We start from the raw sequence: 12,698 nt of genomic DNA, 5'->3' as shown, positions 1-12,698 counted from the left end.
ACAAGGCCACGTGCCTCCACTTGGGTGGAGGCAATCCCAGATATGTATACAGACTGAGAGATTTCATTGAGAGCAGCCCTGTGGAGAAGGACTTGGGGGACCTGATGGATGAAAAGCTGGACACTGCCCAGCAGTGTGCCCTTGCTGCTTGGAAGGCCAACTACTATTCTGGGCTGCATCAAAAGAGGGCTGACAGGAGCGAGCGGGAGGTGATCCTGCCCCTCTACTCTGTCCTTGTGAGGCCCCATCTGGATTACTGTGTCCAAACCTGGGCCCCCAGTACAGGATGGATGCAGAGCTGTTGGAGTAGGTCCAGAGGACAGCCACAAAGATGACTGAAGGGCTGGAGTTTTGAATGAGTTGAGTGAATGTACTAAGTACTTCCAAGATATTAGGATACTCAGTAAGAATTTATTCTCAAAACAATGAGGTCAGCCTTACTATACTAGCCATTGCACATTGATCACACTTTTAGTCAGGTTTCATCCTACGCTTTGGGTTTATGAAACTTGTAGGCTTCCACAATTCAGTCAGTCATAGGCACGAATTGTTAGATATTTGCAATAAAGTTTTAGAAGCCCTTAAGTGACTTTGATTAAAGCCCATTGGTTTAGAGTAAAACTCTTCTAAGTTGTAGGCTGAAGATGTTACCAAATGTTACTAAAATATTTGCTTAAAATAAGGATGGGTCAAAATTCAAAGGGAGAATTGTCACTGACTCAGAAGTATTAGCTGATAACAGTAGTGGACTACTCTTGTAAAGTGGTATATCTGAATTTTATTTATGGGAATAATAAAAGAGGAAATAGAGAAAATATTTTAATGATTGCAATTGAATGCATTATTTATTTTTAATTTAAAATAATTACACTAAACCTATTAAGTAATATAGTACACTATTTAATTTCTGTAAGATATAAATGCATACATGTTTGATCTTACATAGTCCTGTGATGTTTGGTCTTATTAATTATTTCTGGGGAGGGGAAAGTGGAGTAAGCAGAAAAACTCTGAAGCATTTGACACTCAAATTCAGATAAATAATTCTTGAGAAGTGTATCCCTTTTAAAGTATCCAGGGACTATTTCTCATCGAGATGAGTATTTCTTTGCTGAGGGAGTTCAGAAATTGACTGCAATGTAATACTTACTGTTTCCCATGTTCTGTTTCTACTTTCCCTTTGATGGGAATCTTGCAAAGTATCAGAGGATGCTGTAACATCATGAGAAGCTTGAGAATGGACAAGTATAATTTAGTAAATAATCACAAAAGGTAACTTCAGCTAGATCTTAACTTCTGTGACCTCCCTCTCCACTCAGTGAAAAGAGCTAGGTTCCTTGTGGCAAAGTTAAATGAGAGAGCTAACTGTAGGTGTTCAGATTGTCCAATTTAGGAAACCATCTTTCTTTACTGAACAGAAAGTGAGCCTGAGGAGAATGGTGTCCCAGGGCCTTTGTTGATAGTCTCTTCTAAGCATAATAAAAATATTAGTGATTTCCACACTGGCACATCATATCAGTAATGCCCACAAACATCATTGCAAAAAAATTGTATAAAATCTTATGCACATCAGTCCTTGATTTTTAAATTAGAGGACTATCTTTTGCAGAGCATTTATTTAAAGTATAATCTATGCTATTATGGCAGGAGTGAATGTTGTTCTTGCTTTTTCCTTGGTGCTGCATCTACTGTTGTCTTTAAGGATCAAATAAATGATTGGATTTTGTAATTTTTAAATTCAAAGAGGTACATATAGCCCAACAAACCCACTTGTGAGAATTTTGAATCTATACCAAAATTTATATTTCATAGAAGCACTACATATTTTTTCTGCTACTAATTACAGTACATTTCTCTTACAGTTGTACTAATTATCCTGTTTAACTTGATACTGCATTCAATGTCTGCTGAGAAAATGCTATTGCTATAAAGCAGTCCTGTAGTACTGCTGGCTGTCCATTTTGCCATGCTTGCACCATGTCTTCCCAGTGATGTGAGTGGAAAACTTGCACATTTGAAGAAAGTAAGCTCCTGAAGACCCATCAGCACAAGATCTCAGTTATGTGATATTCAAGCAATTTCACCAAGGGCAGATGAGGATTTGATCTGAGTTAGTATTCAAGTGGATGGCAAACCTTCAAGACTACGTTGAATACTTTTCTTTCAGTTGCTGTACAATACCTCTTGTCAGGTAGCAGCTGGATCAGCGAGCCTTCTTCATGCAATGAGAGGCTGCTTGGAAAATAGTGTTTCAGTCTGCTAGCTGACAGCAGGCAGTGAGAAATGAGGCTGGGGAGAGGTTGGGGCACTGCTCGGTAGGAGCTAAGAACTGCACATTTGTTGCTGTCAGTTGCAGGATTGAGATATTGGTCTGCTCCTGATATGTCTCATGGGACCACTTGTGGAGTACATTTGTTCTCCATAGGAGGAAGAGTTGAGGCCTTTCTAAGAGTTTTCTCTTCTTTTTTTTTTTTCTTTTTTTTTTTTTTTTCTTTTTTGCCCGGGACATTCCTTAATACAGAAACAAGAAAAATTGTATTGTGTTCATAAATTCATCCAGCCTCCAATTTCTGCCAGTGGCTAAGTAACACTTCAGGAGATAGCTCAGTGAACTTTACATTGTCACAGTTCTTCTATAGCATCAAGTGCCCCACAGTCAACTGTACTGAAGACTCACTTGTGCTCACAGTGTTTAGGTTTGTTCTTTTCATTTTGCAATGCATGCAGTATTTCTGCTGAACTCAGTGGTGTAGATTAAGAGGAAAGAGCTAAATTACGCCTTGAGTTAAACCAAGTAATGAGAATCTAAATGTATATGAACGTTTTGAAACCACTCAGTAAATATACATATTATAGTTATAAACTAGTAATGCTCGATTTTCAAAACTTTTTTTAAAAATTTTGGATAGAGGAATGCATATTATCTTACTAGAAAATGCACAGCAATAGTATATCAGACATGGAGATGAAATGAGGAGAAGAGATTTATAGGGATTTATAGAGTCAAGAATTAGTTTAGTAAGGATGCTTACTTAGAAAATATTCTTAAATATGTTTACATAAATACAAAAGTCTATATTAGGAGTTAGTTTACCAGATTTCTGTAGGAGAAAGACATTGAGTAGCCTGAAACAATTTGCTCATTTGTTAACATGAAAAGATGCACAACTGAGTGATGCACAAATACTACTTATGTGACTATGAGTAGGAAGTTGAACTCTGAAATAGGAATAGCCCTCCTGGAGAGTATTGCTTACATGGCCTAAGAACTATCAGGCTGTATGGAAGCCGACACTTTACAGAAAAATCTGCTACTATTGTTTGTGTCTTTTTAAAGACAGTGCAGTGCAGCCCTTCCTGCAGTGTCTTCTGTGCGGCATCAGCATAGATAAACCCCAAACTATCTGAACCAGCCTAGAGAACTTACGTTAGTGCGGTCCAACACTGTGGTGATATAGAACTGGCATGATGACTGTTTCACTGGCTTTCTTGCTGGTTGTGAAATATCAGTGACTTTCCTGTGACTGTGACATTCCCAGTTAGTGCAGCAGCTCCCTGTTGTCTCACCAACCACAAAAAATTGCAGCAACTTAGAGGCTGCTTTGAGTTGCTTTAGTACGGACACCTGTACTTTGGATGAATGGAACAACAGCCACTGCAGTTAGACTTTCTTTTTTGTAAAAAAAAGAAATCTTGGGCCACAGATCCATGTTGGATTTGGTGACTTTTCAGTATCTTGGCATGATATGTAGGGTACGTTTTCTTTACTGTCCATATAGTGCCCCAAAATGTTAAATTATCTTCAATTAAATTATTTGGAAATTACCAGATTCCATGACTTCTAACACTAAGTTTATGTGAAATCTTAGATATATGAATTTTGGAAATAGATATATGAATGTTGGAAAACTAAACTGCGGCTTTGAACGTGTGTATTTTTCAAAAGATTGTGGAGTCAAATTTTAAGAAACTGCTGTCCCCAAGTAATTAGTTGTTATCTCCTCAGCTGGGAATATGGGAGTGAACTTTTAGGATGTTTCAGTGTAGCTTAGAGCTGGAAAACAGTGGCTTGTAGCTGGAAATAGCCATCAGTAACAGGCATCATGTTGTTTGTGTGGTGTTTTGTTTTAAATCTGGATCGTATTAAATGTAGAGTTTCATCCTCAGACAAAGAAACTTCTTAATAGCAACTATTTAGATGGAGGGACGAACATGAAATTTTCAAAGCACAAATTGATAGCCTAAAATGCTTTATTGTTTTTTGCTAATCTTTTGGGAATGTGTTGTCAAAGATTCAGGACAGTGGTGTTGGCATTCTCAGGAGAAGCACAATAGTGATTTTTTGCATGGCTGCTACTAACATGTCAGAAATCCACGTTTCCCACAGTGTGGCTCGAAAGACAATGAAGATTTACCCATAGTGCAAAGAAACTTGAAACCACGTGACTTGTTTTTGTCTGCACAACTGGAGATCTTCCAGTGTGGTAAAAATGAGGCACATGTATTTCTACATGTTGAGTGGGATTCATAATACCTTTAAGTAGAAATGTAAGTTGCACCATCATTGAACTGCTGCACGCTGCAGCTTGAGAGACAGAAGGAAAATGCTTTAGCAGGAAACACTGTCAACAGTCTTTAAAATAGTGCAAGGAAAAGCTGTTTTATCTCTTTCTTCTCTGTTGGCTGCTTTACTGGTGTGTTTGAGTTCCATGATGTGTAAAGTCCACTTACATCACTTGAAAGATGTTTTACTCTCCGTTACTCCTTAGGACAGCTTTAGATTTGGTTGAGTGGTGGTTTGAACACATCTCTTGCTTAATTTTAAGGTTTACTTAGTTGGGTTTTTTCGTATAAAGGCATAAATAATTTTTGTCCAGATATTGCGTGAATGTCTGGTATGGCTGAATCTCAGTGCCATGAAGGAGCGTTATGAAAATCCTTCTTGTATTGTTTTGTTGGCCACTTCCCCCTAGTATCTAAATTTGAGCTGCAGATAGGTAATGATGTTTTACAGATATGTTTTGTCATCTGCTACCATGGAATTGTAGGGGTTGGAAGGGACCTCAAGAGATCATCCAATTCAATCCCCCTGCTAAAGCAGGTAGCCTATGATAGGTCATACAGGTAGGCAGACGACTGGGTGGGTCTTGAGTATCTCTGTAGAAGAAGACTCCACCAGCCCTCTGGGAAGCCTGTTCCAGTGCTCTGTCACTCTTTCTATAATGAAGTTCTTCCACTTGTTAGTATGGAACTTCCAGTGTTCAAGTTTTAAGCCATTACTCCTTGTCCTATTGCTGCGCACCACTGAGAAGAGCCTGGCCTCATCCATTTGCCTCCTACCTCCCTTTAGGTGTTTATAAACATTAATTGGTCAATTACTGAAGAGAGAAAAGGGATGCAGCTGACCCTTCCTTCTTTTAATTTTTCTGAACTTAATGAGCACTGTTGCAGCTGAATGAATATTTCATGAGTTTACTTCACACTTGAGTACATGTAATTCCACTCACTACAACTGCAATATTAGTAGTTTTATCTTCCTCTTGATGGGTATCTATTATGTCATTATCAGTCACTTGCAAGTTCTATATTCTGTCCTGTCAGGATTTCTTCCGTGGATAACAAACAATTTGATTGTGAAATGAAAAGTGAGCAGGCAAGCATTCCCTTGCCCTGCTGGAAAGTTCTGCATTTTTAGAGCTAAGCAAAAAGAATATTTAAATATTCTAAAATTATAAAAATTCAGTGATTGGGAGCACTCAGTCCCTACCTCTTGGTGTCTGTGTCCCAGTTTTTCTTTACTGTCTTGCCACTGCTGCAGACACCATGGTTCAACAGCTTGTTTTGAGTGATGAGGCAAATCAAATTAAAAAAAAAAAAATCCAAATATTTTTAGCATGGACTTACCAATTTCCAAGTCTTATCATTTGTCTCCAGTAAGGACAGATGAAAGCCATGAATGTACAATGGAATTTTTTGCCTTTTTTTCCCTCCATTCAGAGATAATTTATGTAAGTAGAAGATATAATGAGGATACTAAATTAAGTGTGTCTGTGTGTATATAAATAAAATCGGTTTGTTATCCATTTGCCAGCATTTTGGCTCAGCTGCAGCAGTGACTATCATGACTGTTTCAAAATTGATGAGACAATTTAACTTGTAATTTAACTCTGGATATGGTAGAGAGAGATAAGCCTGTGAATAGGACCGTAAAACATGAATCTTGCAGTTCTCCAGCTGATCTCAGTAAACTGGAGTTTTGTGTTTATTTGGTTTTGAAGAAATTGAATATCTTATGCTTCCAGTGTAACCTATGTACATGAGGGGTCTGACTTTTTTTTATAAGGGTCAAGAATCACTGAGCCCTTTAGCTCATTGCTAAAGGTATTTCTGCAGCACACAGAGATTATTTGCCTAGGTTTTTTTGGCAGTGAAGAGCAGGTTTGTTTGGCTTCTAGCTCTTCAATAATTTTCTGCCTGAAAGAAACCAGAAAGCAGGTCTACCAAGACCTGCATTGGCATCCACTGTTTAAGCACCATGAATGTGCAAAACAAAGCAGACATTTTAATTGGAGCTTCCAATCTATTTTAATTTGATATGAAGCTACTCAGAACAACATTTCCTATGCCACTTTTATTTTCAGTTTTTTATGTGTTGTGATGTTTTGACAAAGGCAGATCAATTTACCCTCAGTGAAGTGGCAAGACAGCTAACATGAAAACAGATTGCTCTAAGTCATTTTCCATCTATTTGGCATCCTAACCATACTCACTTCCTTTCAACTGGAATTTTGAATGCTTTAGGGCAAACATATGCTATGAGGGCTGCTCCAAAAGTTATGCCTCCTATTTTGTTATGTTGGCTGTATGGCAGTAGGGGTTGAACCTTCTCACCAGTATTCCATTGCTTTTTGTTGCTGTGTGAGAGATGGCAGCAGAGGGGCAGACTGACTCAATGGTGTGTGATATAGAAGTGCATATGAAGCAAAGGTATCACACTGAATTCCTCCATGCTGAAAATTGGCACCCATTGACATTCACTGTTGCTTGCTGGGTGTTTTTGGAGACGAAACAGTGGATGTGAGTATAGTGAGGCAGTGGGTGCTGTATTTCAAATGTGCTGACCAACGTGAAAGGCAAACCATATTCTGGATGGCCATGCACAGCTGTCACACCAAAAAATGAAATTTTGTCTTGGTTAGCTCATCTGGCCAAATCAGCTAATGTTGGTGACAGTGCTGAAAAACAGTTCTTTGTAGCTGAGAATTGCTCTATCACATACTGTCATTGTGCTCTTTGTATTTGTTGTAGCTTTCATGGAAAAAAAAAATAGGAGGCATTACTTTTGGAGTGAGCTGTGTGTTTTTGAGGAAGTTCAGCTACTGTTTGTTCTTTTAGTAGTTTTCCCATTTCCCACTGTTGAGCTATTCTTTACTTGAGCCTGATAATAAAGAAGAAATGTTTTGAAGTAGACATGCCTCCCAGTATGGAAACCAGTTCAAAGCACAAGAGAGAAAAAGGAGAACAAATGTGTTAACTTGTTAGTCAGTTACATCTGTGTGTGAGAAGAGCTGATCCAATACCTGCATGCACAATCATTACTAGTTTCTTATGCTGTCTGTCAATTCAATGCATTTTGACATTCAGAACTATACAAACAGGTATCAAAATATATTCATACATTTCAAATATCACAGATACTTCATATTCTAAGTAAAAGGGAAATTGGAATTTTGCTTGCTGATGATTCAGAGATATTTTATTTATTTCATATTCTGTTCCTACTCTTTGTATTTCGAAATCTTTAAGATGACTGCTTATCACTTAGTAATGAAAGTGTTTCTATTTTCTCAGATGTAATAAAAATATTTGGAGATTTTTTCAGCAAACGTACTCAAACTATTCACTTCTTAAGTAAGGGGGGAAGTAAAAGGATCAGGACAACAAATATCTAAACATGTATCAGACACTTCCACTTACAGGTGTTTTTTTGCTCTGTGACAATCAGTCTGCTCTGTAATCCTTTCTCATCTGTTACTTAATGTTTGTGATCAGTGCTGCTTTGGTTACCTCCTGAAGTTTAAACTACCTTGACCATTTGTAACATGGCTAGAGCCCATCAATACAGAATATTAGAAGCTCCCTTTCAAGCAGAGAAGTTGCACATTAACATATCTTGGATATATATGGTTGTATATGTGCTCACATCCTTATTTTGTTATTTGTTATGCTGGAATCTTGAGTTCAACCAGTTCACGAGGAGGTCTGAGAACCTCAGCAGCATCACCCCCATCTGCTTAACACAGAGCCTTGCTTCTGGAAAAGCAATCACATGCAGCATTTTTAGTGTGTACCTGGCAGAGTTTTCAGTCATTTTTCAAATACAAAACACTTACAAAAGAAAATGATACTTGTTTCTCCAACCTGAATTCTCATGAAGGGAAAAACACTAAACTATGTATTTCACATGACCAGAATGCTTTCTCTAACAACTAGGATTCTGACTGCTCTTGCAGGCAGTGCATCTGCATGATCTTCCTGCCTTTCTCCTCTGGATGTGATTTGGGAATTTTCCTCTCTTTTTCATGCAGACTTTAGATATTTTTTTTCCTCCTTTATTTCTTTCTGTTCTTATCTAAAGATTTGGTTTGTTGTTTGGTTGGGTTTTTGTTTGGTTAGGTTATTTTGCCTTGTTTCTTCACTCCTTCTCTTATATCTTCTCAGGTTTTTTTTCCTTTTTTACCTGCTTATTTCTTTGTTCTCTTCTTTATTCATTTGCTTTTGAGTCGAGTCCGATGCAGTGCAAAACCCCCTAGCATTTCTGAGTTTTAGTGCCCACTGTATGCTCTGCAACAAGGTTGCCCTGGAACTAAGGGAAGACTGAATTTTGGAATCTGTAAAGCCCACAGAAACTGCCATGTCTATCAACTGGGCAAATAAAATAGAGAGAAAACAGACAGGAAAGTGACACCAGTGTATATGTCCTTTTTATTGTGGCTCACTAAAAGGACCATTGTGTTGATTGTTTGGTTATGAGGGGAAGTATTTTATACATGTATATGTGTATACACCGTCTATAAACCTTGAAGAGATTGTTTTTACTTTGTGCTTGAAAAATACTTTCAGGATGAATGTGATTTCTGTTTGTCTTTATTTCTCTGGCAATTATGGATAGGGTCATTATGGTAACTGTAGACTACACTGGCATCTTAACTACTGAAGCACCAGAAGGCTTCAGATGTTTCTCATTCTCAGAGCATAACTGCACACACAGTAGTTATGATACTAACCAGTCTGTGAAGCCCACGTTGTGTTATTAGTACTTATTCAATATTTCTAATAATTGAAATTGAGGTTTCCGTAACTGTGCCTTACTGTTACTTCTGAGTACCACCTGTGAGATTTTGTGAAAGACTGTTCAGAGTTGTCATCATATTGGACCACAGAAAACAGATATCTAGTAGGCCTTTAAGTTAACTAACGTAACTTAAATCATGCTTATTTTTATGCAGGGAATAAATCACAAGACAGTGGGATTGCAGAGATGGAAGAACTTCCAGTCCCACACAACATCAAAATAAGTAACATCACGTGCGATTCCTTCAAGATTTCTTGGGACATGGATTCTAAATCCAAGGACCGCATCACTCATTACTTCATTGATCTCAACAAGAAAGAGAACAAGAATTCCAATAAATTCAAACACAAGGTAATTTTTGTTTAAAAATCAAGGTGGACGTACGTGGCTTAAAATAGATGAATCTTGGTGTATCATTAACCTTTCAAAAGCAGGTAATGGACCTCTGGCCAAGGTGGGTTTAAGTTACTCTGACAAATTTTTTTTACTCAGAACACTTATGCCTCTGCCATACGTGCATGTGCATGCAGACATATTTCATGGGGAACTGAATATTACATCTTCTGTCTCATTTGGAACTTAAACAGTTTTTTGAATCCATACATACAATTTACTTTAAGGCAGGCATTTTTATTCCTGACTAGTACTTAGTCATTATTTTAACAATTTATGTATTCTGTGCTTGTCCATAATCAGTGACAGACTGATGAGAGCAACACATGTTGTTTCAACAGAAGAGTCAAAAATTCTAATGCACTTCTAGGAAGGCTTCCAGCAATCTCAGTTTGTAGTGTTCAGTACTGTGACCCAAATATTCATCTGGCCTCTTTCATCAAACCACTAATGCAGAGATATATTGAATATATTGCTGAGTCTACTGTTATCAAGACTAGAAAAATTTGCTGCAATTTCAAAATAGTTCAAATACTGAGATGTTTTACAGAAATATGGAATGAGATGGAAGAGGAAATGAAATGCCTCAATCATCTACAAATAAAAAAAAAAAATTTTTAAGTCTTAGCAAGATCCCTAGAAGATAAGGTTTGCTAAGGTGCAAACAGCCTTGGCAAACCATGTGTACCTGGGAGAGCTACACAAATATTTTATCCTTTCAATGCTTATCTACTGGTGAATACATATTTAGCTTGTTTAGGGTGCATATTGTTTTATTATTTTTGACAACTGACATCATATTTGGGAAGGAGGAGATTTGTAGTAGTACGTAAATGCTAGAATTATATTAAGAATTTATCCTCTTCTCAATGCAATTTGTATGCGTTTTCACTTTTTTCTTTTAAATATTGAAGTATGATTATTCCCATGTGAAAAGAAGAGGGATGAGTCTCAGACATACAGCAATACTAGGATAAGAATGGAGTGTTGAATTCCTGCATTGTGTCACATGAACGGACTTGGCAAAGGGAGGGGTAAGATTAAATGGGAGAAGACTGAAAATTGAAATCTGCTTCTTTGGCATGGAAAAGGAATTGCAGAACAGGATCCCAAAAAGGAATGAGGTAGTGTGAGTGGTTTACCTTGCTGGTTAGTCATTCAGAGCTTGAAGGTTGTTCTTATTGTAGCCTAGGTACCTTTACTGTTGTGTATTTAGGAGCTGTGGTTGAGCAGTCATCTGCAACTCCAGGTTCCTGACTGTCTTTGCACTGGCATGTAACCTCCTTTACTCTTCTTTGGGGCCTCAGCCAGGAATAGAGGTTAGTCACCTCACAAATAGGCATGCAGACTAAACAGATGCTCAATGCATTCTTCGCCTCTGTCTTCTACACCAGTGATGGACCTTGGGACTCTTGGATCCCCAAGTTGGAGTGCTGTGACTGCAGTAATGATAAACTCCCAGCCAACCTCAAACTTGTGCAGGATTTGCTGCTCCAGCTGGATACGCCCAAGTCTGTGAGGCACAATGAGGTTCACCCCAGGTTACCCAAAGAGCTGGCTGATGTCATCGCAAGACCTCTTTCAATTATATTTCAGTACTTGGGAATCTGGAGAGTTCTCAGTCAGCTGGAAGCTGGCAAATGTTGTCCCAGTTTTCAAGAAGGGCAAGAAAGAAGACCCTGGTAATTACAGGCCTATTACTCTTACATCTGGTAAAATTATGGAAAATATTATTTTTTTCTTTAGAAGTCACTGAAGAATACCTGAAATACAGTGCTATCATTGATCACAGCCAACACAAGTACATGAGGGGAAAGACCTCTTTAACAAATTTAATCTCTTTTTGTGACAAGATTACCCATGTAGTTTTTCAAGAGAAGTGAGCTGATGTAAAGTTTCTGGGTTTCAGCAAATTTTCCATACTGTTTCTCACAGTATCCTTCTGGAAAAAATGTCCAGCATACAGCTAGACAAATGCATAGTGCAGTGAGTGAGCAATTGGATGATGGGTCAGGCTCAAAGGGTTATAGCAAATGAGGTTACATCATGCTGGTGGCCAGTCACTGGTGGTGTTCTACAGGGCTCCATTTTAGGGCCAGTTTTCTTTAAAGTTTTCATTAGTGACTTGTATGCAGGAATTGAAGTTATACTAAGTTTGCAGATGACGCTAAATTGGGAGGAGCTGTTGACTCTCTTAAGGGTAGAGAGGCCTTCCGAGGGAACTGGAGAGGCTGGAGAGCAGCACTGTGGAACGGGATCTGTGGAACAGGATCCACACGGCAGTGGTCACAGCACCACGTACCCCAAGTTCAAGGAACATTTGAACAGTGCTCTTAGACACAGGGCTTGAATTTTGGGTGGTCCTCTGTGGAACCAGGAGTTGCATTCAGTAGTCCCTGTGGGTTCCTTCTAATGCAGGATACTCTATGATTCTACAAACAGAAAAGAGATGAAAGGAAGACACGGAGAATGCCCAGAGAACTTTCTAAGTTTTGCTTATAAAATGAATAACAAACTAGAAAGAGGAATAACAATGTTATTAACAGCAAATTCCTTCCTTCCGCCTGTGCTCCCCCTACATCCCATCCTATTCTCCCCACCCAGCCATGCATGAGAGAAACCTCTGTAAGTAATACTGTGGTCTGGCTTCTTCTGGTGCAGTTGGAAGAGCTTCTTGATGCACAGATGGGAGGCAGGGCTTTGAGGCATGGCAGTGGTAAGGCTTTAATGTTGTTTGAACATTGACAAAATTAAACTACCACTGTGTTACAAGCACAGACAATAGACTTCAGGTGGAGGTGGTTTTTATGGCAGCCAAAGAAAAGGCGACAAGAAGAATAATGACTGTTAACTGTAGCATCTGCTGACTGCATTAGCATTGGTAGATGCAGTCCGTTGGGATGGTTTTACAATATAGTTTGAGGGTGGTAACTTTAAATATAACTCTGGG

At 38.4% G+C, this 12,698-nt stretch overlaps 1 protein-coding gene across 4 annotated transcripts in view; it reads left to right on the top strand.

Annotated features, from left to right (window-relative positions):
* Positions 1–12,698, top strand: part of PHYHIPL (phytanoyl-CoA 2-hydroxylase interacting protein like) — a 52,624-nt gene that overhangs the window by 33,175 nt on the left and 6,751 nt on the right. For all 4 annotated transcript variants that reach the window (NM_001199504.2, XM_040702309.2, XM_046942778.1 and 1 more), the window contains exon 2: positions 9,510–9,706. In NM_001199504.2, coding sequence (NP_001186433.2) covers positions 9,510–9,706 — 197 coding nt within the window. The remainder of the gene's footprint in view (positions 1–9,509; positions 9,707–12,698) is intronic.

Source organism: Gallus gallus, chromosome 6 (genome assembly GCF_016699485.2).
Source record: "Gallus gallus isolate bGalGal1 chromosome 6, bGalGal1.mat.broiler.GRCg7b, whole genome shotgun sequence".
Taxonomy (NCBI): Eukaryota; Metazoa; Chordata; class Aves; order Galliformes; family Phasianidae; genus Gallus; species Gallus gallus.
The sequence above is the reverse complement of the archived record's forward strand: the minus strand, read 5'-3'. Positions and strand labels throughout refer to the sequence as shown.